We start from the raw sequence: 27,769 nt of genomic DNA, 5'->3' as shown, positions 1-27,769 counted from the left end.
CACCCTCAGATCTTCTCTTTCCCCACTTTACTATAAAACTTTATACTAATAATGTTTGCTGTCCGGTGTCGACCAGAGGAGGACGGGTTCCCCTTCTGAGTCTTGGTTCCTCTCAAGGTTTCTTCCTCTTTTAGGGAGTTTTTCCTTGCCACCGTTGCCGCTGGCGACGCTCATGGGGGCTCGGACCCGGATTTTCTTTTCTTTTCTTTTCTTTTCTTTTCTTTTCTTTTCTTTTCTCTCTGTAATACTGATTGTTTTGTAAAGCTTCTTTGTGACAACACATGTTGTAAAAAGCGCTGTATAAATAAATTTTGCTTGCTTGCTAGAATGTAAACCTTTCAGTCCTTATGGAGAAATAATCCACTTACAAACGAGAGTGAGAGGACTGGAACTGAAGGGGGAGCCTTTAAGAGCGTGAAGTGCTTCATCTTCATGTAAAAGATATTTTTAAACCCCAGCACCTGCAGGACAGCACAGGAGCAAGAAGCTCAGTTATAAAATCCATTTCAACTCTTATTACAAATTTACATTCAAATAAATTCATTCAAACAGCATCAACAATAAAAACTGGAGCGCTTGATGCTGCAGCTGTAGATGATCATTAGGCCTGAGGCAGAAATGACCAAACAATGCTCATCCTGTTCCAGCTGACTCGAGACAGAGGTGCACGTGGAAGAGATTGCATGAAGTCCACAAAGGCTGTTTTTTTATTAAGACCGCTAGACTCACTTCTGAATGCAAAAACAGTGGACAGCGGACCTACTGACCAAAATGTAAGGTCACAAAGGTCAAAACTGACCCGGAAAATCAAATCCAGAGGGAAAAATTTGCCCTTTAATTAAAAAAGTAATTAATTAATTAATTAATTAATTAACACAGTTGTATGCAAAGGTTTGGGCTCTCCTGGTCAAACAACTTGTTGTGTTGACTTTCTAAAGTGAAAAAACTTAAAACCCCAGTAAAACAGATCATTTAACCAGGGGTGCCCAAACTTTGGCATATGACCGTAAACACCACTCTCTGACGTGAAGATGCTCAGTGATTAGACGAAGTGCAGCATCTCTAAACTGTTTAAGGGAAATTCCAGTGTTTTCAAACCTGCTGCTCAGTTAAAAGGCTGAGATGGAAACAGAGTCACTCAGAGTGCGAAATGCTTCAGAGCTCTTTACAGTGGAGGTGATGGGAACCAGGGTCGCCATGACGACAACACAGATATGGACATTTTATTCACCATCCAGAACCACCAGAGAACCTACGTGTGTCATTTTTATATGTAATGTTAATGACGGTCAAATAGCGGAAAATCGGGATTGTTTTTTACTGGAGACGCCCTGCATGTAACTCTGAACTACGTATGGGCTGAAAAAATACATTTGAAGCCAAAAGCTTATTGCAAAGCGTATAACTTAACCATAAAACAACACGTCGTGCAGAATATCGATAACCATTTCATGTAATATCTTTCTGTGAGGGAGCTCTCAGACATTCAACTCTTCAGACGTCTGGCTCCTACATCTCCACAGAGCATTTCACATCAAACCACTCGGAATGACTTTGTTTACAAATGAATGATTTAATTATGCAGAAATGTTTTAAACAGTGGTGGAATTTCACTTTAAAAACAGCAGAATTTACACCTGAAAAACTGAAAGAACGAACTTTCAAGTAAAGTTTGTTGCTTGAAATGTAGGCCTGAAAAATGAGACACAGTGTTGACTGACCACTGACACTGTCCACTCATTTAAGTTTGTTTAGTTGTAAAACAAAGTGAAACGCTTACCTCTATTTTTACAGAACCTTCCGAGTACGATTACAAGCCCAGCTCCAATGATGGCCAAGAACACGCAGGTAAGAGAAATCCCAACAGCCAGGCTGGAGCGTTCAACTGTAACTGCACACGGAATCAGTGAAATGAGTATTTCATAAAAGTCTAGTACAGTCATAAAATAGATAAACACCATAGAACAATAAGACGTGCACACATGAAGTGAAAATAAAACATAGACAGACATCTAAACACATAATAGACTACATATACATACATATAAACACAGACAATGCTTACTGGACAATGTTTACATTAAAATAAAGCAATAAGCCATGAGAGGCAGTAACTGCAATTTAATCACGCGTCATGAGGCACGACGCGAACGCACTGCCTCAGGCCGCTTATTGCTTATATAAAACAGCAGCCAAAATGAAATGAGATGAAATACACAATTTTTAAGAAAATAATTGAAGTGATTATTAATAATAGTAATCAACATAAACAAGTTGTCCAACAAGAAATGTAGTTTCTTTAGAGTATGGTATATAAGGGTCCAGCCTGCGCCACCAGCAGAGGGTGAGGGCGGCAAGGGGCCATAACTTCAGGGAGCTCCAACTCCCAGAAGCCCTCGGGCTGATTAGGTCCAACCCGAAACACCTGTGGACTCCTGTACTGAAGGCTGTGGCAAACGGCAGCTCTCTGTCACCCCTTTGTGGTACGGGACGCAGCCCAGGTGGGTATTCGACAAAAAGAAAAGGGAGAAGAAAAGACGGCTAAAAAGAATAAACTGCCCCAAAACTACTGAAAATACAAACAGAGGCTTGAGCTACAAACGGCTCCAAGCTGTGGACAAGGTGTTGCTCCACCAAGAGCAAACACCTGAAACAAACTCCACCTTCCCTTCATACTTACAGGAGAAGTGAATTTAGTTTTCTTGTTCTTTTATTTCCACCTTCCTAGTTAAACCTTTGTTTGAGCTGCTTTCAGCGTTTCTTTTTTTTTTTGCTGTTTTCCCGCCTCTTCATTTCCACCTCCTTGAGGTGTTTTACCCATTGCCACCTGTGCTTCCCAGTGGCACAGCAGTGACTCCAGGGTTTGAGCCTGGATCCAGGTCTGCGCAACGTTCCCAGTAAATTTAGTGAACACTCTTTCTTGCTGGTTTTCATTTCTGCACTTGGGGCCGCCTCTCCGCCATCCCATAACACGGCAGCACTGCCACGCGACCATGGACGCTGAATTAGGAGAACTTTCGGACGCCTGAAGATTTAGTTATATAAGAATGAACACATGATAACACAGCACTGCTTAAATCAGAAGACTTTGCATTAAAAAGTACTTTCTGGTCTCCAAATCACCACCGCAAGCCTCATTTAGCACCAATCCAGCGGCGCCTCCTTCCTACGCTGGGGCTGAAAAATCTAATGTAACTGATGAAGAAAACGGTACCATAGATTACTGTAGATCTTTCTGCATGCGTAACATTATTTCCCTGGCCTGAAAAGATTAAAATGCATAATATCTTAGGACTTAAATGAGATGTAAACATGTGAACTCATACCCCAGGTTTTGGTGATGTCTCCTGCTACACTGCTGTGATGCACCATGCAGCTGTAAGTGTGTTCCTCTGGGTTCTCCTCAGGTCTAATCACACTCCTTCTGGTCTGATAAGTACCGTCTCCATTAGGAAGCACATCAATCATCTCTTCATCCACAGACTGTAGACCAGCTCCGACCCACTCCACCTGCACGTCTCTGGGGTAGAACCCAGTCACATGACACGTGAGGACCTTAGAGCCAGCCTTGGTCTTCTCGAAAAGATGGACTTCTGGAACTGAACAACAAAAAAACAAAACTACTCCGTCTTATTTGCAGGAGAGATTAATAAATTAATAAGAACACATGACTGCACTAACTATAATGTAAATACAACAGACGTGAGAGATGCTCCATATGAGTGAGCAGAAAGAGTGAGCAGAAAGAGTGAGCAGAAAGAGTGAGCAGAGTGAGAAGAAAGAGTGAGAAGAAAGAGTGAGCAGAAAGAGTGAGCAGAAAGAGTGAGAAGAGTGAGAAGAAAGAGTGAGAAGAAAGCGTGAGAAGAAAGAGTGAGCAGAAAGAGTGAGAAGAAAGAGTGAGCAGAAAGAGTGAGCAGAAAGAGTGAGAAGAAAGAGTGAGCAGAAAGCGTGAGAAGAAAGAGTGAGCGCCTCAGTAAAGGAGACCTTTTTCATGTCGAGCTCTTATATGCAGTGCAGGAACTGCAGCAGGCACTTGCAGAGGTTTATTGAGGTTTGATCTTGAAACGTTCAGTCAATGACAGGATTTGTCCTTGTCATCATTTCAGAGTGGAGAATTTAAAAAGAGATGATCTACAGCCCAATCAGTGAGACAGAAATCACCACGTATCCTCCCTCTGTGCTGTGACGTGTTTGTGAAGGAATCATGATATCGGGGATTATATATGACCAGGGAAATGAACTAACAAAACTAAAAATAGTAAGTCTTGATTTCAGGAAACCTTTAAAAACGCAAAAGTCCAGTAGGTCAGCAAATAAATTGAAATTGTGCACTGAAAAATCCCATAATTAGGTTTGGTCACTGCAGAAGACGTGTTCTCCTCATCTTCAGAATTTTTTATTGATTTGCTGAGTTAAAAAAATAAAGACATAAGATGTGCCGTTTTTTGAAATAATGTGAAAATGCCTGTTGTCTTTACATTATGTGTGAATTTCATGATGAACGAACCAAAAGAAACAGCCTGAAATGACTTCTGGCTCCATCGACTCCATGAAACAGAGTATATTAAGCCTCTTTTTGACGTGTCTGTTACCTTCCTTTACTCGGACTCCCGGAGCGTGCTGCAGGAACATGCTCAGTCGCTCATAGCAGGTCTTTTTGTAGAAAGACGCCACATTTTCAAGCAAGACTGGATCTTCCTCCTTCTGCCTTTTGTATACAACCGCTTGAGAAACAGAAGCTATGTATGTCTTTCTGTCAATATCAAAAGTCAGAAAGTCCTTCCCATTGAATGCGTGCATTAACACTGCCTTGCGAGTCCCATTCGGATACACGTCACAGCGACTGTAGGCCTGGTACATGTTAACGTCCGAAGAAGGGCCTGTAATTAAAAGCAAAATCGAAATATATCAGTCTAAAAGTATCCGTTCTGTTTCCTGTTGAGAACTGATTATTATACAGGGTGACTCAAAAAGATCCACCTGACTTTAAATCATATTTTACAACCATGAGGCGCCTAAAGGAACCGATCACAATCCAGTTGAAAGAGGGGTCACGAGTCAAGAGTTTGACTGAATGATTTAGTGAAATAAATCATTCTGAAATTAGATGAATCTTTTTGAATCATCCTGTATTCGTACTGTTTAGTGTGCACACACTGATTAATAACACTAGAAGACTGCAGTGTTTCCAAAGCAGAGTTTCTCCACTAAACAATGAGGCAAAACCTGATAAGAGACAAAGGCGTCGGACACTGTGTCCAAACTAAAAACCTGCTATACAGTATAAACTATAAATGTATGAATGGAGTTCTGTAGCACTTAGAAATTGCCAATGCAATTAGCTTTAGATGGGATCAGTGCAAGGAGCAGATGTGGAGCCTGCCAGATTAACAGAGCATTAATTACATGATGTACATTTTATTTACATCCAGGGCAAACTAATGCTGCTATTTTGACACAGTGTAGTTTATTAGGATATTAGAGACATTATACAGTCATTTGCAATCACCATGGCTATAAATATAGAGCTATTGAGCTACGTTTTTGCTGAGTTTAATATTTTATTTTAATACAGTATAAATGTGTGATGACGTTCGTACAGGACACATTTTATTTTTGTTTTTTTCTTTTGTTTTCGTTTTTTGATTCCCTCTTTTTTGATCTAAGAGAATTTGTTTGGGCTCATTACCTGTCAAGTTGAACTGCTGCATGGTTGATTGGAGATATGAAGCTATTCTGTATCGATTATGAACTGCTATGAGATTAATATCCTTCCAGCGTTCCTGACCCTCTGTAGTGTTGAGCCATTCAGGACAGGGCACCACTGCATTCATACTGCTGTCGTAATAAAACATGGTCACATCGTCCACAGTAACTCTCTCCATGTAATCGGGCAGATCGAGGCCTTGAGAGCCGATGAAAAAGGCGCTGAAGGAGTGAACATCTGCAAAATAATGAAGAAAGACAGCTACGTTTGGTCAGTGAGTGTTTCAGCTTCAGATAAAGGTGCAGATCTGGGGCTTCACAGATGAAGAGAGTTGAAGGAATACTTTGTAGATGTGCAATAATATTGGAATCAAATTGATATCAGCAGATATTTGTTAAGGAAAATGATCGGTATCGAACCGATGATGACACCCCATTACATGCTTGTGTTCTCTGTAGAGGACTGATATTTCCAACTAACGTTGGACAGAAGAGCACACAGTTCAGCTGATGCTCATTTACTTACCTAAAATATTTAGTGATTCACTGAGCTCTGCTAAAGCCTGAGTAGACTGATAAATCAATGTGATCGGTTATTAATCTCAGTGTTACTGAGCTCTGCTAAAGCCTGAGTAGACTGATAAATCAATGTGATCAGTTATTAATCTCAGTGTTACTGAGCTCTGCTAAAGTCTGAGTAGACTGATAAATCAATGTGATCGGTTATTAATCTCAGCGTTACTGAGCTCTGCTAAAGTCTGAGTAGACTGATAAATCAATGTGATCAGTTATTAATCTCAGTGTTACTGAGCTCTGCTAAAGCCTGAGTAGACTGATAAATCAATGTGATCAGTTATTAATCTCAGCATTACTGAGCTCTGCTAAAGCCTGAGTAGACTGATAAATCAATGTGATCAGTTATTAATCTCAGCGTTACTGAGCTCTGCTAAAGTCTGAGTAGACTGATAAATCAATGTGATCAGTTATTAATCTCAGTGTTACTGAGCTCTGCTAAAGCCTGAGTAGACTGATAAATCAATGTGATCAGTTATTAATCTCAGTGTTACTGAGCTCTGCTAAAGCCTGAGTAGACTGATAAATCAATGTGATCAGTTATTAATCTCAGTGTTACTGAGCTCTGCTAAAGCCTGAGTAGACTGATAAATCAATGTGATCGGTTATTAATCTCAGCGTTACTGAGCTCTGCTAAAGCCTGAATAGACAGATAAATCAATGTGATCGGTTATTAATCTCAGTGTTACTGAGCTCTGCTAAAGTCTGAGTAGACTGATAAATCAATGTGATCGGTTATTAATCTCAGCGTTACTGAGCTCTGCTAAAGCCTGAGTAGACTGATAAATCAATGTGATCGGTTATTAATCTCAGTGTTACTGAGGTCTGCTAAAGCCTGAGTAGACTGATAAATCAATGTGATCAGTTATTAATCTCAGCGTTACTGAGCTCTGCTAAAGCCTGAGTAGACTGATAAATCAATGTGATCAGTTATTAATCTCAGTGTTACTGAGCTCTGCTAAAGCCTGAGTAGACTGATAAATCAATGTGATCGGTTATTAATCTCAGCGTTACTGAGCTCTGCTAAAGTCTGAGTAGACTGATAAATCAATGTGATCGGTTATTAATCTCAGTGTTACTGAGCTCTGCTAAAGTCTGAGTAGACTGATAAATCAATGTGATCGGTTATTAATCTCAGTGTTACTGAGCTCTGCTAAAGCCTGAGTAGACTGATAAATCAATGTGATCGGTTATTAATCTCAGCGTTACTGAGCTCTGCTAAAGCCTGAGTAGACTGATAAATCAATGTGATCGGTTATTAATCTCAGTGTTACTGAGCTCTGCTAAAGTCTGAGTAGACTGATAAATCAATGTGATCAGTTATTAATCTCAGCGTTACTGAGCTCTGCTAAAGTCTGAGTAGACTGATAAATCAATGTGATCAGTTATTAATCTCAGCATTACTGAGCTCTGCTAAAGCCTGAGTAGACTGATAAATCAATGTGATCGGTTATTAATCTCAGTGTTACTGAGCTCTGCTAAAGTCTGAGTAGACTGATAAATCAATGTGATCAGTTATTAATCTCAGTGTTACTGAGCTCTGCTAAAGCCTGAGTAGACTGATAAATCAATGTGATCGGTTATTAATCTCAGCGTTACTGAGCTCTGCTAAAGCCTGAGTAGACTGATAAATCAATGTGATCAGTTATTAATCTCAGCGTTACTGAGCTCTGCTAAAGCCTGAGTAGACTGATAAATCACTGTGATCGGTTATTAATCTCAGCGTTACTGAGCTCTGCTAAAGCCTGAGTAGACTGATAAATCAATGTGATCAGTTATTAATCTCAGCGTTACTGAGCTCTGCTAAAGCCTGAGTAGACTGATAAATCAATGTGATCGGTTATTAATCTCAGCGTGACTGAGCTCTGCTAAAGCCTGAGTAGACTGATAAATCAATGTGATCAGTTATTATTCTCAGTGTTACTGAGCTCTGCTAAAGCCTGAGTAGACTGATAAATCAATGTGATCAGTTATTAATCTCAGTGTTACTGAGCTCTGCTAAAGCCTGAGTAGACTGATAAATCAATGTGATCAGTTATTAATCTCAGCATTACTGAGCTCTGCTAAAGCCTGAGTAGACTGATAAATCAATGTGATCGGTTATTAATCTCAGCGTTACTGAGCTCTGCTAAAGTCTGAGTAGACTGATAAATCAATGTGATCGGTTATTAATCTCAGCGTTACTGAGCTCTGCTAAAGTCTGAGTAGACTGATAAATCAATGTGATCGGTTATTAATCTCAGTGTTACTGAGCTCTGCTAAAGTCTGAGTAGACTGATAAATCAATGTGATCAGTTATTAATCTCAGCATTACTGAGCTCTGCTAAAGCCTGAGTAGACTGATAAATCAATGTGATCGGTTATTAATCTCAGCATTACTGAGCTCTGCTAAAGCCTGAGTAGACTGATAAATCAATGTGATCGGTTATTAATCTCAGCATTACTGAGCTCTGCTAAAGCCTGAGTAGACTGATAAATCAATGTGATCGGTTATTAATCTCAGCATTACTGAGCTCTGCTAAAGCCTGAGTAGACTGATAAATCAATGTGATCGGTTATTAATCTCAGCGTTACTGAGCTCTGCTAAAGTCTGAGTAGACTGATAAATCAATGTGATCGGTTATTAATCTCAGCGTTACTGAGCTCTGCTAAAGTCTGAGTAGACTGATAAATCAATGTGATCGGTTATTAATCTCAGCGTTACTGAGCTCTGCTAAAGCCTGAGTAGACTGATAAATCAATGTGATCGGTTATTAATCTCAGCGTTACTGAGCTCTGCTAAAGCCTGAGTAGACTGATAAATCAATGTGATCAGTTATTAATCTCAGCGTTACTGAGCTCTGCTAAAGCCTGAGTAGACTGATAAATCAATGTGATCAGTTATTAATCTCAGCGTTACTGAGCTCTGCTAAAGCCTGAGTAGACTGATAAATCAATGTGATCAGTTATTAATCTCAGTGTTACTGAGCTCTGCTAAAGCCTGAGTAGACTGATAAATCAATGTGATCAGTTATTAATCTCAGTGTTACTGAGCTCTGCTAAAGCCTGAGTAGACTGATAAATCAATGTGATCGGTTATTAATCTCAGTGTTACTGAGCTCTGCTAAAGTCTGAGTAGACTGATAAATCAATGTGATCGGTTATTAATCTCAGCGTTACTGAGCTCTGCTAAAGTCTGAGTAGACTGATAAATCAATGTGATCAGTTATTAATCTCAGTGTTACTGAGCTCTGCTAAAGTCTGAGTAGACTGATAAATCAATGTGATCAGTTATTAATCTCAGCATTACTGAGCTCTGCTAAAGCCTGAGTAGACTGATAAATCAATGTGATCAGTTATTAATCTCAGTGTTACTGAGCTCTGCTAAAGCCTGAGTAGACTGATAAATCAATGTGATCGGTTATTAATCTCAGCATTACTGAGCTCTGCTAAAGCCTGAGTAGACTGATAAATCAATGTGATCGGTTATTAATCTCAGTGTTACTGAGCTCTGCTAAAGCCTGAGTAGACTGATAAATCAATGTGATCGGTTATTAATCTGAGCGTTACTGAGCTCTGCTAAAGCCTGAGTAGACTGATAAATCAATGTGATCGGTTATTAATCTCAGCGTTACTGAGCTCTGCTAAAGCCTGAGTAGACTGATAAATCAATGTGATCGGTTATTAATCTCAGCGTTACTGAGCTCTGCTAAAGCCTGAGCAGACTGATAAATCAATGTGATCGGTTATTAATCTCAGCGTTACTGAGCTCTGCTAAAGCCTGAGTAGACTGATAAATCAATGTGATCGGTTATTAATCTCAGTGTTACTGAGCTCTGCTAAAGTCTGAGTAGACTGATAAATCAATGTGATCAGTTATTAATCTCAGCGTTACTGAGCTCTGCTAAAGCCTGAGTAGACTGATAAATCAATGTGATCGGTTATTAATCTCAGTGTTACTGAGCTCTGCTAAAGCCTGAGTAGACTGATAAATCAATGTGATCAGTTATTAATCTCAGCGTTACTGAGCTCTGCTAAAGCCTGAGTAGACTGATAAATCAATGTGATCGGTTATTAATCTCAGTGTTACTGAGCTCTGCTAAAGCCTGAGTAGACTGATAAATCAATGTGATCAGTTATTAATCTCAGCGTTACTGAGCTCTGCTAAAGTCTGAGTAGACTGATAAATCAATGTGATCGGTTATTAATCTCAGCGTTACTGAGCTCTGCTAAAGCCTGAGTAGACTGATAAATCAATGTGATCGGTTATTAATCTCAGCGTTACTGAGCTCTGCTAAAGTCTGAGTAGACTAATAAATCAATGTGATCAGTTATTAATCTCAGCGTTACTGAGCTCTGCTAAAGCCTGAGTAGACTGATAAATCAATGTGATCAGTTATTAATCTCAGCGTTACTGAGCTCTGCTAAAGCCTGAGTAGACTGATAAATCAATGTGATCGGTTATTAATCTCAGTGTTACTGAGCTCTGCTAAAGCCTGAGTAGACTGATAAATCAATGTGATCAGTTATTAATCTCAGCGTTACTGAGCTCTGCTAAAGCCTGAGTAGACTGATAAATCAATGTGATCGGTTATTAATCTCAGCGTTACTGAGCTCTGCTAAAGTCTGAGTAGACTGATAAATCAATGTGATCAGTTATTAATCTCAGCGTTACTGAGCTCTGCTAAAGCCTGAGTAGACTGATAAATCAATGTGATCAGTTATTAATCTCAGTGTTACTGAGCTCTGCTAAAGCCTGAGTAGACTGATAAATCAATGTGATCAGTTATTAATCTCAGTGTTACTGAGCTCTGCTAAAGCCTGAGTAGACTGATAAATCAATGTGATGATCAGTTATTAATCTCAGTGTTACTGAGCTCTGCTAAAGCCTGAGTAGACTGATAAATCAATGTGATCAGTTATTAATCTCAGCGTTACTGAGCTCTGCTAAAGTCTGAGTAGACTGATAAATCAATGTGATCAGTTATTAATCTCAGCGTTACTGAGCTCTGCTAAAGCCTGAGTAGACTGATAAATCAATGTGATCAGTTATTAATCTCAGCGTTACTGAGCTCTGCTAAAGCCTGAGTAGACTGATAAATCAATGTGATCGGTTATTAATCTCAGTGTTACTGAGCTCTGCTAAAGCCTGAGTAGACTGATAAATCAATGTGATCGGTTATTAATCTCAGCGTTACTGAGCTCTGCTAAAGTCTGAGTAGACTGATAAATCAATGTGATCAGTTATTAATCTCAGTGTTACTGAGCTCTGCTAAAGCCTGAGTAGACTGATAAATCAATGTGATCGGTTATTAATCTCAGTGTTACTGAGCTCTGCTAAAGCCTGAGTAGACTGATAAATCAATGTGATCGGTTATTAATCTCAGCGTTACTGAGCTCTGCTAAAGCCTGAGTAGACTGATAAATCAATGTGATCGGTTATTAATCTCAGTGTTACTGAGCTCTGCTAAAGCCTGAGTAGACTGATAAATCAATGTGATCAGTTATTAATCTCAGCGTTACTGAGCTCTGCTAAAGTCTGAGTAGACTGATAAATCGATAGATCGGTTATTAATCTGTAGTGTAGATAGTAAACAAAGGCTAATAAAGTCTTTTTACTCCGTATGCTTACAGATTTTAAAATGAAAGAGAAACGTCTGAAATCAGACTTTCTCATACGTTGTGTCTTGATGTCAGTATTTTCAGTCAGTATATCAGTGAAATTGGCATCATCAGTTGGTGACGCTGTCCTTATTCAGAAACAGTGTTCCGTATTTTACTGACCTGATTTTATTTGCGGTCCTTCACTGGACAGAAAACGAACTGGTGTCTGTTTGACTCCCCGAATCCAGCCAGCGTTCAGATATAATCTGGTGTGTGACTCTGTCAGTTGTGCTGTCTGTCAGTCTTATAGATGATATTATACAATGCAGTTTGTTTGGAAAATATATTTGCTTCTGGTAACTTGGAATCATGTTGAATTAGCCTCGTTTGCACTGATTCATGAGACTTTTCTTACAACAAACCCTCCGTCTGTGGTGATTAAGACACCCATGGGGTAAACCTAACATTGTACTTCCTGCCATTCTCAGCTGAAGTGTTCATGAACAGGAGTCGCTAGAAACAATGCAGCATGTACAACAAACCCTCCATCGATCCGGAGAACCATTTCACCATCCAGGCATGAAAATGGTTCTTTAGGTGTTCATGGATCTGTATAGAACCACCGTCTTTCTTAAGAACCCTTGAGGAACCATCTTTTTCAGGGTGTAGGGCCTGTGATCCCCAGACGTCAGCGTGGCTGATGCTTTAAAGAGAAGAAGAGAAGATCAGCACTCACCTGCACTGGACTGCTGCAGGAGGTGTACAAAGAAGAAGAAACCGTAAAGCTCCTTCATCTTCCTGTGTTTAGGTCATTTGTCCACCTGCTGAGGACGAGACATCCAGCACAGGAGCTCAGCTGTCAGAGTGAAAATGAAAGCAACTCTGTTCTTCTCGTTTTTCGCACGTGTGGCTTTTTTACTCCAGCAGAACTGAGATACTAACATCTGTGACCTCAAAATGGATCCAGTACTGCGTTTTATATCCAACAAAGAGGGAAAAAACGAGGTTTTTAGCGTCCGCTCGTTACCGCCACCTACTGGACATGTCCATATTTCTGCATATTCATAAGTGCGTCACTATTTAGAGCTTCTCTAAACTACAAATGATGACATCTTCACTTCTCCTCGAACATCTGTATGAGAGACACTACTTGTGTCTCAGTTCTGTTTCTGATGTCACCAGCGGGACTGAATCAGAATCAGATTCCTTTATTGATATTTATGCACACAATAATAAAAAAACATTATTATTATTATTATAATTATTATTATAATTATTATTATTATTATCACCCATATGAACAGCACAGTTAGGTATTGAGTTTTGTGCAGATGATCCACACACTGTGAATCACACACCGAGGGAGGAGTTATAGAGTTTGATGGCCACAGGTAAGAATGACCTCCTGTGGCGCTCTGTGGTCATTTCGGTAGAGTGAGTCTTGAGCTGAATGAGCTCCTGTGTCTCATCACCGTGTCGTAGAGTGGGTGGGAGCCACTGTCCGTAACGGCCTTCAGTTTAGACGGCGTCCTCCTCTCCGACACGGCCGTCAGCGAGTCCAGCTCCACACCCACAGCATCACCGGCCTTGCGGATGAGTCTGTTGAGTCTGTTGGCGTCTGCCACCCTCAGCCTGCTTCCCCAGCATGCAACAGCATAGAGGACAGCACTCGCCACCACAGACTCATAGAAGATCCTGAGCAAAGTCCGGCAGATGTTGAAGGACCTCAGGCACCTCAGAAAATAGAGACGACTTTGGTCCTTCCTGTAGAGGGCGTCAGTGTTCTTAGCCCAGTCCAGTTTATAAACCACCCCCCCCAGGGGTCATCGGTGCCTTGGTGACCCCTGTGTCCATGAGGGGGGGTCAGTCTTTTGTTATAGCACGTGCACACACACACACACACACACACACTCACACTTATCCTTCTGGTTGTGGGGTTATAACACACAGAGGAAAAATATCATTTAAAAAAGCTTAAAACTGAAAATGATTGATACAGTATAATAAATCACAAACAGCAAAGAAATGGGTCCCAGTAACCAGTGACCACGAGAAAGAACACTATTAGAAGGGTGTGGTGTTACTCAGTCCTCCTCCAGCTGGGGGCGACACCCCTCATTTAGTCGCCCCTTCCAGCGGAATAAGCAGTGTCTGAGGCGCATGCGCGGGGCGCCGCTCGGCCTTTCTGCGGCGACACGTGGAGCGGAGCGGAGCGGCTCGCGCCGAGAGAGGAGAAGTCCTTCATCTGTAAAGGAGAAAACATGTCTGTGCTGAAGAGCGGACGCCTCGCTGTGTCGCGCAGCTGTTTAACGGTCACTTGTCGTGTTTATGACCATAACCCTCCTTAATGACGTGCCTGAGGTTATAAATGTGTAATAAGCCTTGAGGTTCCTGGATGTTCTGCCTGGTGAGGAAGGTGAGGAAGGTGAGTCCAGGCGCACTTCTCACATCAAATTTCAGTCTGGGTTAAAGAGGAATCAGTGGAAACACCTGTAAGGTGTAAAATATAACTTTCTGAAATTTTATCTGTATAACTTTATATTATAATATGGTAATGAGGTAGTAAAGATCTGGGCCTGCAGTGCTGATTTATGCTGATTGTTCATGCATATTAATGTGTGTATAAGTGGAGTTGTTTTTCTGTCTTTTTGCAGAAGTGTGCTCTTTAAGGTGGATCTTCAGGGGTTCTGTGGTAAAGAAAGTGGTTCTGTATTGAACGAGGAGTGCTCAGAGAATTCATTGCAGTCAGAACAAAACCTCATATCTCCATTTTTCAGTTTTTGACATAATCTGAGAGTACCCCTGGTCCTATATACTTTATATGAATTTCATGATGAATGGACCAACAGAAATGACCCAAAATGACTTGGAAAGACGTCTGGTTCCATTGACGTGCATTAAAAGTAAGGCGTGTTTTTTCCCTCTCCTGTAAAGTTGGCATTTTGGAGATACGAGGTTTTGATCCAACAGTAGCGATTTGCATGAATAAAGGGTTCTTTGCGTGGTGAAATGGTTCTTCAGACCGGTGGATGTTTTGTATATTGTTCTGTATAACACCTAAAAGGGTTCTGCTATGGTTACGATGTCAAGCTTGTAACAATAGAGGAACCTATTTTGGTGCTATAGAGAACCTTTTTGAAAATGGTTCTCTGTGGAACCATGTAAAACATTCTCCGTCAACCCGAGGAACCATTTAAACATACAAAGATTCCTTTAACCATGCAGATGGTTTTGAGTGTTTGTGGTTCTGTATAGAACCTTCTTCCTTACTAAACCCTTGAACACTGTTTTTAAACTCTGAACTACACCTTTTAAAGATGGTTCTTCAAGGGTTCTTTAGTAAAGAAAATGGTTCTGTATTGTATCATGAACACTCAAAGAGCTATTTGCATGATTAAAGGGTTCTTTGAATGGTGAAATGGTTCTTCAGATTGACGGAGGATGTGTTCATTGTTCTATAAAGCACCAAAAAAGGGTTCTGCCGTGGTTACGAGGTGAAGCTTGTAACAATAGGACTGCCCGTTTTGGTGCTGTATAGAACCTTTTTCAGAAAGGTTCTGCGTAGAACCATATACAGCATTCTCAAACAATCTGATTAAAGCCTTCAACATGCAAAGGATCATTTAATCATGCAAATGGTTCTTTGTGTTCTTGGTTCTAGATAGAACTAGTTTCATTACTAAAGAACCCTTGAACGCCTTTTTTCCCCTCCTCTTAAAATCAAGATCGGACCCTTTCTCTTTAACTTGCATGATGGATCGAAGAGCTGTGCCTGTACTCCAGGTTGCTCAGTCCTCTCTGGTAATCTGTGACTTCTGTTGTGCAGGACCTTCAGATCGTGTCCAGACTGCCCTCGTGTGGTGAAGTTACTGCAGATCTCCGAACTCCGCATGGGTTTGGACTGAGGTTTGTCCATTGAACCGTTTGGATTAACTGTTAAATGATGCCTTGAACCGTTTTTAAGGGGCTTTCCAGCCTCAAACCTGCGTTTAATGATGTCTGTTGTAATCCGGCGTGTCCGTTTGTAGCCGTTGGCCTCATCCGCGATTCTGTAGGTGGTCTTGGGATGCCGCTTTAAGCTGCTGTGTGCAGGCTGATCAGCGAGGCTGGGTCTGATCTGTGACTCTGCTCTTTCCTGTATGTCTGCTAGAGAGACGGTGGGGTGGTTTGAGACCTGGCTGTGTTCCTCCACACAGCACGGTTAGATGAATCTCATACAGACACTCAACCTGATTCAAATCTGTGTTTCTATTAGTTGGGCTTTTGTAGGCTCTTAAGGTGGTGCTTCCTAAATTAGGGCTGTTGGTCACAAAGCCAGATCTTTACATAAACGTGGATAAATGAATTCCAAAGGAAAGACGGACAAATAGGGAAATAAGAGACGAAAGCTTTAGTTCTCCTCCAAACCGGCTCGACTCTGGGCTTGGGTTGCCTGGTTGACTGAACCAATCCTGCTTTATGAGGTAGTCGCCGGGCACATTAGGCCAGTAGTGAAGTTATTCTGGAGCTGAAGTCGTGTTGGAGTGGAGCGTAAAACCCAAGCAGAGGCAAAGGGCAGCGTTTTTTAAATGAAAAGTAAAAACTGAAATGTTAATGGTTTTCACACTTCAGCCATGTTCTTGAAGCTGTTGTAAATTGTCCTGATACTTGAGGTTTTCGTAACTTCTGGCCACCTCTGGTTCTCAGACTGGTCACTGCCGTTGTCTCCCGTCGGATGGGACGTGACTGCGGATGCCTTGAGGTCTTAAGGTGAGTCTCATTCTGCCCATGGAATAGATTGAACAGTTCAGCATTAAATCAGATCAAACCAAACGTATCTGTTGAAAAATAAAGACTGCAGGCTGATCAGCGAGTCTGGGTCCCACATGTGACCCTGTTCTTTCCTGTATGTCTGCTAGAGAGACGTTGAGGTTGTTTGAGGCCTTTGCTATCTTCTTTATAGGGAGGCTATAGAAACCTCCCACATGCCGGCCATGTGTAGATTATCTGAGCGTCAGGACATGCAGCGTTTCAATATTTACTTCTGCTTCTGCTCTTTTTCAGATTCTGGCCACCAGGGGATCATCGGTCTTAGTAAAGGCTGCAGGTGAGGGCCGACATATGTGTGCCGAATGTATATGCGTTAAAGGGGAATTCCACCCATAGGCCCCAGCACCCCCTCGCGACCCTGAGGGAGAATTCCACCCATTTTTCAAAATTTCTTTTGAAATTTAGTCAGAATTGTTTGTTGTAGTGATGATAGGAACCAGACGTCCACCTCCCAGAAAGTCATTACATGAAATGGCTTTGCAAATGTTGGCTAATGTCTGACACATCGGTTCAGAGGTATGGGTGGATGGAGCTTCATTGATTCCGAAGGGAAATTGAGGTGTTACAGTAGCAAGACATATAATTACACAAACCTGTGTATATTACGCTGAAATGGGAGAAGAAATAGACATAAATTAGGCAGAAATCAAAAAGACAAGTTAAAGTGGGAGAGAAATGGGCAGAGGTTGTAGTTTGAGAGTTTTGAGAAAATTATGGCCCAAAACATTTCATGAAACCCACTCCTGCTGGAACCCTTTCATGAAACCCACTCTTTTTCAGATTTTTCCACTATTTTACCGTGAATGTTGCGTGTAAAAGCTCAGACAGTGTAGGTTCACTGGTACTTCTGGAAAGTATATATAACGGCTGTGTTGTTGACATCATGACCCCTGGTTCCTGTCACCACCGTGGTTAGGATGAGTCCAAGTTTCCCTACAAATAACCATTTCACACCAAACCGCTCTGACTTTGAATTATGCAGCAATCAGATGAATTATTGTAAATTTCTGAATGAAACGCAAAACATTAGTTCAGACGTACTGGAGTGAACACAACCGAGTGATTTTCATAGTGAGCAAGTGTGTGCAGGCTGATCAGCGAGGCTGGGTCTGATGTGTGACTCTGTTCTTTCCTGAATGTCTGCTAGAGAGGCGTTGAGGTTGTTTGAGACCTGCCCGTGTTCCTCATGGCACGGTTATAGAAAACCTCATACAAATACATTCACTCTGACTACATCTCACTTCAAATGACTGCGCTGTTAATGACTTGACTGTGTTTGATGGACCATCTCCTACAGCACGAAGAGGTTTAAGATGCATTTGACATTTCTGTCGGTCATTAAGATCTGATGCATCAGTTTCTCTCATTTTGCAGGAGGACGTCCGTTGCCCAGGTGTTGGACTGCGAGGAGCCAGCAAAGCCTTTAAATAAATAGAAGATCTTGATTTGAATTCTTTATTTCCAGATGCTCAGAATCAGGGATCCTGTGGAACCTTGACGCATCTTATTAAAGCTTTATGTAGATTTAGGGAATGATGGTTGTGAAGTGTGTGATCATGTCTTTGTTTTGATGTTGGAGCTATTAAATTCTAAGAGATGCTTTAAAACTACGAAGAGTCACTGTGTATAAACCCAGCTCAGAGCCAAAAATATCCACCAGAAACTGACCACTAATAAAGTCACACTATGCATATAAACCATGTATCTGCGTTTGACTAGCGGTGCGAACAGAAATGTTTATACTGACGTTTTTTATTTAAGATATTAAAAAGCATTCAGCGTTGATACAAGTAGCTAGGATTGGATCTGTTTGTCCACTCACTGTCTAGACACTCCTACCTTGTTGGTCCACCTTGTAGATGTAAAGACGGAGATGGTAGCTCATCTGCTGCCGCATGGTTTGTGTTGGTCATCCTTTTGTCCCTCTCCAGCCGTCACTGTACAATGTTGGCTGGATGTTTTTGGTGGCTGGACTGTTCTCAGTCCAGCAGCACTGCTATGTCTGATCCACGCGCACCAGCACAACACACACTAACACACCACCACCACATCAGTGTTACTGCAGTGCTGAGAATGACCCACCACCCAAACAGTACCTGCTCTGTGAGGGTCCATGGGGGTCCTGACCACTGAAGAACAGGGTAGCAGTATCAGAGAAACTGGTCTAACTAGGAGCTGCTGAAGTAAAAGCACCAACACGCGGGTATGAATGTTTTCTAGTTCTACCCAAAGCGGAATGTTGGCCAGTTGTGCTTCGGGCCTGTCTGAGTAAAGTAAAGCACCACCTCCACGGTCCATTATCATTTTAATGATAAGGAAATGATGGCGGCGCGTCGGGATGCGTTCCACAGTGAAGGAAGGGGAAAGTGCGCCGTTAGCGCTGTTGGCGCAGAGCCGCCGGGGTGGCGCACGCTCCGTTTAAAGCGGCGCTAAGTGGCAGAAGTTTGAAGGACGAGGCTTCCTCTGCTTTTACTTTCACTTCAGACTGAACTCTGGGCGACGCCTGTTCGTCCGCGGGGAGAGATCGAGGTAAGACGACGAACATCAGCGATTAGAACCGGAATCTACAGGAAAACAGCCGGTCCTGCTGTCCTGCTGTCCGTCTGGAGCGGCTCTAGTGGACCTCAGTGGACGAGTTTCAGTTTGGCTTCCTGTTCGCAGACTTCTTACTCGAATTCCCCGTTCCACCTTAAACGGGCAGCTGCTACAGTCGAGCGCTACGGGCGCCAGAGCGGGAGCTGCTACATTTAAGGTGGAACGGAGAATTCGATTAAGAAGCTAAATTCAACTTCGTGTTTGCGACTTGTACTTTCACTCCACAGGTTAGCCTACAGCAGCACGCATGGCCTGACCTCAGCCTGATCAGATGAGTGATGAGTGATCCCTAGTGAAGCACTCCGAGTCCACACTTCAATCGTTTTGGCCGACTTGAAAGAGCAGCACCTGCTTATCCATGATCAAACAGGAGTGCAGGTGGGCAGAGGGGCCTAAACTGGCTTAGAAGTTCTGCTATTTAAGGGAAAGTGAACTTCCACGAAGTCTCAATGTTCCTCCAGTAGGGGGGTCACCAGGGCGGGGGGGTCAGGATGGCTGGCCCATGCTTATCCTACGTCAGAGGTTTTGCTGGAGGTCCTGCAGGGTCAGGATCAGGCAGCTGGTGGAATTTACAAGAAACACAGACGAACCTTCTTCTCCGCTCTGTAGAGGTGCAGATGGGAAGATAAGCTGGTTGCGGGCGTAAAGATCTGAGGCTCAGCCCAGTTTACTTCTCTGTTGTACTGAATGTTCTGGAAGAAGTAGCTGGGCTTTTTTTCTTTTCCTGTTTTACTTTCTTTCAATGTTTTCTCGGTTTCTTTAATTCAAGTCCAACTCAACCACCAAACGAGCCGCATCAAAAAAAATGGTCACACTTTATTTGGGTGGTCCCCTACAGACACTCTATAGCTGCTTAAATCCTTAAACTTTCTGGTGATCCTCTGTTGATTATCGACAACACCATGGTTGGGGTTTAGGGTTAGGAGAAGCTGTAGGTTTGGTCTTGAGGTTAAGGTTAAGTTTAGGGTTTAGGGACAGATTTAATGAACTCTTTACGACGCCCAGCTTCTGAATGGAGCTTATGGAGTATGAACGTTATGAAGAACATGACCGAGTGCGGTTTGGACCCACTGGTGGTCCTGAGGAGTTGAAGAGGTTAATGTTGTGCTGTAAACCCAACTGGCTGTTGTTTATTCAAAACGCATGAAAATGTGCACCTGTAGTAGACCTTGAAATATTACCTGAATACATGAGATATTCAAAACGTGATTCTTTTAAACTATCATCTATTTGCTTGAACACCTGGCGCCCGTTGTTCACTGCAAGCCCATTAAGACGTGGGCTCAGTGTCTGAGCTGCTAGCTGATATTAGGCATTGTGTGCTTGGTGATGTGACTGGTGTGGAATTGTGTGGAATTTTGTAGAATTGTGTAGATTTGAGGTGTAACCACGGTCCCATAGAGTGCATGTTATGTCGCAGTGCATGCTGGGGACTGTAGTGCAGAGCATTGTGAAACAGGCTAATTGCAGGATTGTGTCACGGGCCTGGTGTTTGACACGTGGGGTTTAGGTCATAACACCCAATCAGCAACGCTGAATCGCTGCATATTCTGTTGATGTGTAACTGCACATTTCACAGGTTAAAGCAATTCTGGCTGATGATCTACCAGAATATACAGCCAACGTATCTTCCCATCTGTACAGCTACAAACCGAAAGGAAACGTGTTTATCTGCTTGTAAATTCCACCAGGTACATGACGGGAAATAACCAGACAAATCCAGCAGCAGTCTGCAGGACCCGCAGCGAAGTCACAGTCTGTGACTAAAAACTCTGACAGTGTCAGACTTTAGTCTTCTCAGAGTCTTCTCAGAGTCTTCTCAGAGTCTTCTCGGAGCCTTCTCGGAGCCTTCTCGGAGTCTTCTCAGAGTCTTCTCAGAGTCTTCTCAGAGTCTTCTCAGAGCCTTCTCGGAGTCTTCTCAGAGCCTTCTCGGAGTCTTCTCGGAGTCTTCTCGGAGCCTTCTCGGAGTCTTCTCGGAGCCTTCTCGGAGTCTTCTCGGAGCCTTCTCGGAGCCTTCTCGGAGTCTTCTCGGAGCCTTCTCGGAGTCTTCTCGGAGCCTTCTCGGAGCCTTCTCGGAGTCTTCTCGGAGCCTTCTCGGAGCCTTCTCGGAGTCTTCTCGGAGTCTTCTCGGAGCCTTCTCGGAGTCTTCTCAGAGTCTTCTCAGAGTCTTCTCAGAGCCTTCTCGGAGTCTTCTCAGAGTCTTCTCAGAGTCTTCTCAGAGCCTTCTCGGAGTCTTCTCAGAGCCTTCTCGGAGCCTTCTCGGAGTCTTCTCGGAGCCTTCTCGGAGTCTTCTCGGAGCCTTCTCGGAGCCTTCTCGGAGTCTTCTCGGAGCCTTCTCGGAGTCTTCTCGGAGCCTACTCGGAGTCTTCTCAGAGTCTTCTCAGAGCCTTCTCGGAGTCTTCTCAGAGCCTTCTCAGAGCCTTCTCAGAGTCTTCTCAGAGCCTTCTCGGAGTCTTCTCGGAGTCTTCTCGGAGTCTTCTCGGAGCCTTCTCGGAGCCTTCTCGGAGTCTTCTCGGAGCCTTCTCGGAGCCTTCTCGGAGCCTTCTCGGAGTCTTCTCGGAGCCTTCTCGGAGCCTTCTCGGAGTCTTCTCAGAGTCTTCTCAGAGTCTTCTCAGAGCCTTCTCAGAGTCTTCTCAGAGTCTTCTCAGAGCCTTCTCAGAGTCTTCTCAGAGTCTTCTCAGAGCCTTCTCGGAGTCTTCTCAGAGTCTTCTAGTGCACGATTAGCATAACCCGTAAAAGCAAAAATACTCCGATGTGAAAATCAGTGCCTGAAACCGAAGACACTGAAGTATCTTCTATTCCCCTTTGTGTCTGTTACTATTAATCTCAGCATCATTTCTTGCAGTACTGATGTCAGAATGGCGCAAATGGTCATTGACGTTCGTGGAGTCCCAGATATCGACTCTTCTGACCGAATGGTGGACCAGCTAAAGATACACTTCTTGAGGCGCAGCAACAACGGAGGTGATGTTCTAGAAGTGCTTTACCCAACATCTAATCCAGGACAGGCCTACGTCATCTTTGAATCAGACACAGGTGAGAGTAGCATCAATAATAATAATAATAATAATAATAATAATAATGTTTAAAGCTGAAGATACTAGTAATCATAAGGGTTTCCTTAAAGTTTAGAGGAATGGTTTAATGAAAAGTAGCGTGCAAGTCTAATAGCATGGAAGTCTCTGTCAACCAGCGTCTTCTGGCTCATTACATTAGCCTGGTTACTAGACGTGGACGATATGGCGAAAATATAATATTGTGGTTCTTCAAGACATTTTCACCATACATGATATCTCACAATATTTATTTTTTCAGACATCTGGTCAGTTGGAACAGAGAAAAACTGAACACAATGGTTTTTATTCAATATTTCGCACAATGTGTTGCACTAAATCCAGTTAAACAGGACTCATTTTGCTCTCTTTATAATAAAACATGCAGTGTTTGAAACAAGTACTGGCGATATACACGATATGTTTGGGAAAGTTTGCCCTAGTTGTTGCATTAGCCTAATCTTGGCTGGTCATGTTTATTGGTTTACTGTGTTTATTGAAACCCCCTTGCTCTTAACGTCAGGCCACAGTCCAGTCTGAGGGAGTGGTCTCTAATAAAATTGATTACATCCCTGTCATTTCCAACGTTACTCTGTTTTAGTACCTGATGTCCTGCAGAAAGCTCATGTTTTGGAAGTGGACAGCAGATTTTATCCAATCCATGTCCAGGAAGCTCGTCTGTCTGAGGTAAATGTGTTCAGTCTATATTTGACATACACAACTTCAGCCTAGGAGCATGAATTGGTTTTACTCTTTAGGAGTTATTTTAATATACAAAAAATCTACAAAATCTACAAAACTCTCAGTTTTTGTGTATTTGTGTATTTATTGTATGCTGTACACATAAAAACATTTAATCAACTGACAAAAATTTAGTATTGCTATTCCTACTTAAGTATTTAAGTATTTAGTATACATTAAGAACTTACATTAGATTAGATTAGATTAGATTAGATTAGATTAGATTAATTAGAACCTTATTGTCGTTGTGCAGATTTCAGGTCCAGAGCCAGTGAAATGCAGTATTGGCTCTGAACCTGAAGTGTTGTTTTAATGAGAACCAGTTTAATGTTCGGAACATGTTCCAGCAGTGTGTCATTAAATATCAATCTACAGTGCTCCCTCGTTTATCGCGGGTGTTACGTTCCAGGACCACCTGCGATAAACAGAAATCCGCGAAGTAGGGACGCTACATTTATTTAAGTATTTATACACTATTTTAAGGCTTTATAAACCCTCCCCCACACTTTACGCTACATAAACCTTTCCCATTCCCTTAATAAGCATTCCCACACTGTTCTGTGCATGTACTGTACCTTTACACTTACTGTAAAATGTTTTGAATTCCTAAACCTACATAGGTACATATTTTTAATATATTTTTATACATTTTGGGATTTTTTAATGTAAAAATGAATCAAATATATACATTTTCCACAGATCTAAGAATATTACTGCCCGAGCATATTAGCCTGTTAGCTCTCTGCTCAGCTGTTCAGCCTATTGTAATGAGAGCAGATCATACTCCAGCTACAGACTGTATAGTTAGTAAAGCGTAAGTTTAGTCACCCTCAGTTGTCTGACGTATTTTGTTGGTTTTATGAGTGAAAATAAGTGAACACATCCTCCACAGCACATGCGTCAGGATCCAGTCCTCGCAGGCCAGAACACCTCAGCACAGTGCATCTTTAATCACTCCTGACCAACATTGACGTTTACATTCATGGCATTTGGCTGATGCTCTTCTCCAGAGCGACTTACAGTCATTTTGCACAGGGAGGCCAAGGTGGTGTTAGGAGTCTTGCCCAAGGACTCTTATTGGTGTAGTGTAGGGCGGTTACCCAGGCGGGGCACTGAACCCCAGTCTACAGCGTAGAAGGCAGAGGTGTTATCCACTACACTAACCAACCACCGCTATCCAAGACATTCATGAACTGGATTCAGAGCATTAGCTGAGGGAAAAGCTGATCTCCACAGCGCTTCAGCCCAGGAGGTCCCCAGTTTGACATGCCTGCTCTACAGAGAACACGTTTTAATACACGGTTACTGTTTATCTGCTAAACTTGACATCTTAGGGAAAAATTAATTTTGGCCTGTGCAGAAATTGTGGCATATTTTATAGCTTTTGTTGTGGTTTTATTGTTAAACTCAGCAAAAAAATGCACTAAAATTTCCAGAAATTCTGTATAAGTTTGTTCACTGTAGAGGATGCGTCAACAAAAACATCATCCGACCCCTCTTCCACACATGCTTCAGACCCAATGTGTGTTAAGCAGATTTCTCTTAATCATTAATTCCATACATTTTCATTAATCTAATGGCTTTTTATTTTACTCTGCTTTATTTGTTTATTTAACAGGAACAATGCACCCCAGTCACATAGAGTAGAGGTCGTAAAGGTGGATGACTTCAAATATCTTGGGTCAACCATCCAGAGCAATGGACAGTGTAGAAAAGAGGTGAAGAAGAGGGTGCAGGCAGGATGGAGTGGGTGGAGACGGGTGTCAGGGCTGATGTGTGACAGAAGGATAGCAGCAAGAGTGAAAGGGAAGGTCTACAAGACAGCAGTGCGTCCTGCTATGATGGACGGTTTGGAGACTGTGGCTCTGTCTAAAAGACAGGAGGCTGAGCTGGAGGTGGCGGAGATGAAGATGCTGAGATTTTCGTTGGGAGTGACCAGGATGGACAAAATTAGAAATGAGCAGATCAGAGGGACAGTGAAGGTGGAGCAGTTAGGAGATAAAGCCAGAGAGGCCAGGTTGAGATGGTTTGGACATGTGTTGAGGAGGAATAGTGGATATATTGGTCAAAGAATGTTGGAGATGGAGCTGCCGGGTAGAAGGAGAAGAGGTAGACCTCAGAGAAGGTTTATGGATGTAGTGAAGGTGGACATGGAGATGGTTGGTGTGAAAGTAGAGGAGGCAGTGGATAGGGCAAGATGGAGGCAGATGATTCGCTGTGGCGACCCCTAAAGGGAGCAGCCGGAAGAAGAAGAAGAAGAAAAAGAAGAAGAAGAAGAAGAAGAAGAAGAAGAATACACCCCAGTCACATGTGCCAGATTTATGCTAATTGGCTTAGTATGAATTGTTAATATCACAGAGGAAAACAGTAACTCCTAAATTGTAACTTTACAGGAAAGGCAAAAACTTTCATTACTTTTAATGCAAGTTCATGTAAATGTAAAGGGCAGCTGACCTTAAAGGATGAAAATCTAAAATCTTTTGGACAGTCATGATATATAAGCAAAACACTGCATAACAGCATTAAAACCACATTGCTACATAACTTTATTGTAAATATATTATATTGTAAATATTATACATAAGGTATATCACACTAAACACATTTTAAAACATGTATTTTTATAAAGCAATATTGATTATACTGTATTCCCACACGTCCACCAGCAACCCAAAATCTGACGGGGTTGTTTGTCCAGTGAGCTGTGCTGTCTAAACTGAGGTTGGTGGTTTTCTGTGCTGTTTCAGGTGGACATGGAGGTTGAAACCACACTGAATATAAATATGTTCCCCAGTTGGCGGAAGGCCCTACAGCTCGTTAAGCAGCACGGCTTCGAGGTAGCAGAACTCAGCCCAGGCCGTCTCCGTTTAAAGGGGTCCTTCCTCAATCTGAAGCTTTTACGAAAAAAACTCACTCACCTTCTGGCCCGCGATGTCCCGCTCCAAAGCAGATCTCCTCCAGCTGTTTCCAACGGATACTCATCAGCTTCTTCAGCTTCTGTCTCCAGAATACAGCCTGACAGTTTGGAGGCCAGATCTGTTGCCAAGTCCTCGTTAAAATATGGTCATATGATTAGCAATGGAATGCACGCGCGGAACCGGAGCCCCATGGTTGATGGTGCATCTGCATTATCAGGTGTTTCTCCAGCCACCTCTTCTGATTCATACACCCCCAGGAGTCTTCACAGCTTGTATGCTGGTTCTTATAGTAGGCCAACGTCTAGCCGAAGAGAAACAGCCTTTTTAGTGGACCAAGACGTTCTAGACTATGCACTTGTCTATAAACAGGACTTTTTCAAGCACATAGAGGTGTTGTATGATGCTGAGATGCGCCTAATATCTGATAAAGACATTACAACGGTCACGTTTGTGGGAAAAAACTGTCAGGAAGCCCAAGAAAAGCTCCAGGCCCTCATTAAGGAAATTGAACCTACTCTCCGCACCCAAGAAATAAACCTGAAAACATACAGTTCTGCCCAACAAAGACAGATATATGACAGAATCCAGACTCATCCGGACTTGGGTGTGTTGATCAAGCAAAATGGTGACACTATAAAGCTGGTGGGATCTTCTACGAGGAGCTTTGTGGTGATGCAAATGCTGCTGGGAGTCACTGATGACCCGTCTACTTCCAGTCAAAGAAGGGGCAGAGAACTAGAGAGGAGCTCAATACTAAGACGAAGTTCCTCGCTACCGAGAGAGCATAGGGTCATCAGTGTTAGGGAAGCTGACCAAGTGCGGCGTCCTAAACCTGATTTACAAGCCAGTGCAGCAAAAGACTATTCTCCTTCACGCTATCAGGAGGAAGCTCAGTCGAGAAGACAGCCACAAAAGCGCTCTCCAGACGAACAGCGGGGGACGCAGGGGGGACGCAGGGGACGCAGCAGCTCTGTGGATAGACATAAATACAGGGAGACCAGAGAGCAGCCAAAACAAAGTGAGCCGCTGCTGCTGCCGCCATCTGGTGGTGGAGAAAAGGCACTTGCGACAAAACAGCCCCCGAATATTAAGCCAGTATTGGGAGCTGGTCTGAATAAATTGGCAACAGGTTTTATGAATAAGAGGGGCTTAAAAAAGTAATAATTTACCAGAATTTATGGAGGAAGATGCTGAGGAATTTCCAGCTATGTTTGTAATGTAATCAGTATTTACATTTGTGTCTGTGGGATGTACAAAGACGGATCAGCATCACAGAGAAAAAAAAGGGGTGATATGTAAAATTGATATTTTAACACAGTAAAGCAGCATCATATAAACATAGCGCTTTACAATACAATAAACACACCATCAAATCAGCTTCAAATATATTAAAAAAATTAAATATCCAAACGGCGAAAGGTTTGAGGCAAATATCTGCTGATATAAAGGTTTGAGTCTACTACTGTAACGCCGGGGAGCGAGGAGGTGGACCCATGCGCTGAGATAAGAGACTTTTATTAAGGGCAAATCCAGGGTCATGGTCAGAACGGTCCAGGTTCAAATAGCCGATACGGAGAGCAGGAGGGACGGACATGAAAAATGAACACAGAACCTCAAACAAGAACCAAACACCACGAGAACACAGTACACCCAACACATCAGACATGATCAAACAAAGACCAGCACCAGACTAATGAAAACACAGGGCTTAAATACAAGAGGGGTGATGAGGGTTCACAAGACACAGGTGGAAAACAGGTGGGAACAATCAGGGGCGGAGACAAGAAACAA

The 27,769-nt window shown here is 42.3% G+C and overlaps 2 protein-coding genes and 1 long non-coding RNA gene across 5 annotated transcripts; 2 read left to right on the top strand and 1 right to left on the bottom strand.

Moving 5' to 3' along the window:
* Nucleotides 1-231: 231 nt before the first annotated feature.
* LOC108411164 (class I histocompatibility antigen, F10 alpha chain-like) lies at nucleotides 232-12,918 on the bottom strand. Its single transcript, XM_017682593.2, has 6 exons — nucleotides 12,599-12,918; nucleotides 5,690-5,944; nucleotides 4,593-4,880; nucleotides 3,327-3,599; nucleotides 1,781-1,891; nucleotides 232-461 (listed from the first exon to the last, which is right to left on the bottom strand). The coding sequence occupies exons 1-6, from the start codon at nucleotides 12,654-12,656 to the stop codon at nucleotides 448-450; spliced, it is 999 nt and encodes a 332-aa protein (XP_017538082.1). The 5' UTR covers nucleotides 12,657-12,918; the 3' UTR covers nucleotides 232-447.
* Nucleotides 12,919-14,028: 1,110 nt separating this feature from the next.
* On the top strand, nucleotides 14,029-18,368 carry LOC108411163. The gene is made up of 5 exons (XR_001856545.2): nucleotides 14,029-14,287; nucleotides 15,689-15,768; nucleotides 16,549-16,611; nucleotides 16,906-16,948; nucleotides 18,046-18,368. It is a non-coding gene; the product is annotated as an uncharacterized LOC108411163 (long non-coding RNA).
* Nucleotides 18,369-18,818: 450 nt separating this feature from the next.
* On the top strand, nucleotides 18,819-27,769 carry si:dkey-154b15.1. 3 transcript variants are annotated; one of them, XM_017682590.2, is made up of 5 exons: nucleotides 18,819-19,200; nucleotides 19,494-19,644; nucleotides 22,112-22,302; nucleotides 22,921-23,006; nucleotides 25,808-27,769. In XM_017682590.2, exons 2-5 carry the CDS (start codon nucleotides 19,625-19,627, stop codon nucleotides 27,137-27,139), a joined length of 1,629 nt encoding a protein of 542 aa, XP_017538079.1. In that variant the 5' UTR covers nucleotides 18,819-19,200; nucleotides 19,494-19,624; the 3' UTR covers nucleotides 27,140-27,769. The 3 variants fall into 3 exon arrangements, with proteins under 3 accessions (XP_017538079.1, XP_017538078.1, XP_017538081.1); XM_017682589.2 differs by having other exon boundaries at nucleotides 18,819-19,644; XM_017682592.2 differs by lacking the exon at nucleotides 19,494-19,644 and having other exon boundaries at nucleotides 18,820-19,200.

Source organism: Pygocentrus nattereri, chromosome 27 (genome assembly GCF_015220715.1).
Source record: "Pygocentrus nattereri isolate fPygNat1 chromosome 27, fPygNat1.pri, whole genome shotgun sequence".
Taxonomy (NCBI): Eukaryota; Metazoa; Chordata; class Actinopteri; order Characiformes; family Serrasalmidae; genus Pygocentrus; species Pygocentrus nattereri.
This window is presented reverse-complemented; position numbering and strand designations above follow the sequence as displayed.

Bases quoted from the DNA above. Each gene is read 5' to 3' on its own strand.
- si:dkey-154b15.1 (XM_017682590.2), top strand. From the start codon at position 19,625: ATGATCAAACAGGAGTGCAG. The intron at 22,303-22,920 runs GTGAGAGTAGCA...ACTCTGTTTTAG, and splicing joins CATCTTTGAATCAGACACAG to TACCTGATGTCCTGCAGAAA. The intron at 23,007-25,807 runs GTAAATGTGTTC...GTGCTGTTTCAG, and splicing joins AGGAAGCTCGTCTGTCTGAG to GTGGACATGGAGGTTGAAAC.
- LOC108411164 (XM_017682593.2), bottom strand. From the start codon at position 12,656: ATGAAGGAGCTTTACGGTTTCTTCTTCTTTGTACACCTCCTGCAGCAG. The intron at 5,945-12,598 runs GTGAGTGCTGAT...ATTATTTTGCAG, and splicing joins CCTGCAGCAGTCCAGTGCAG to ATGTTCACTCCTTCAGCGCC. The intron at 3,600-4,592 runs GTAACAGACACG...TTTGTTGTTCAG, and splicing joins GGGAGTCCGAGTAAAGGAAG to TTCCAGAAGTCCATCTTTTC.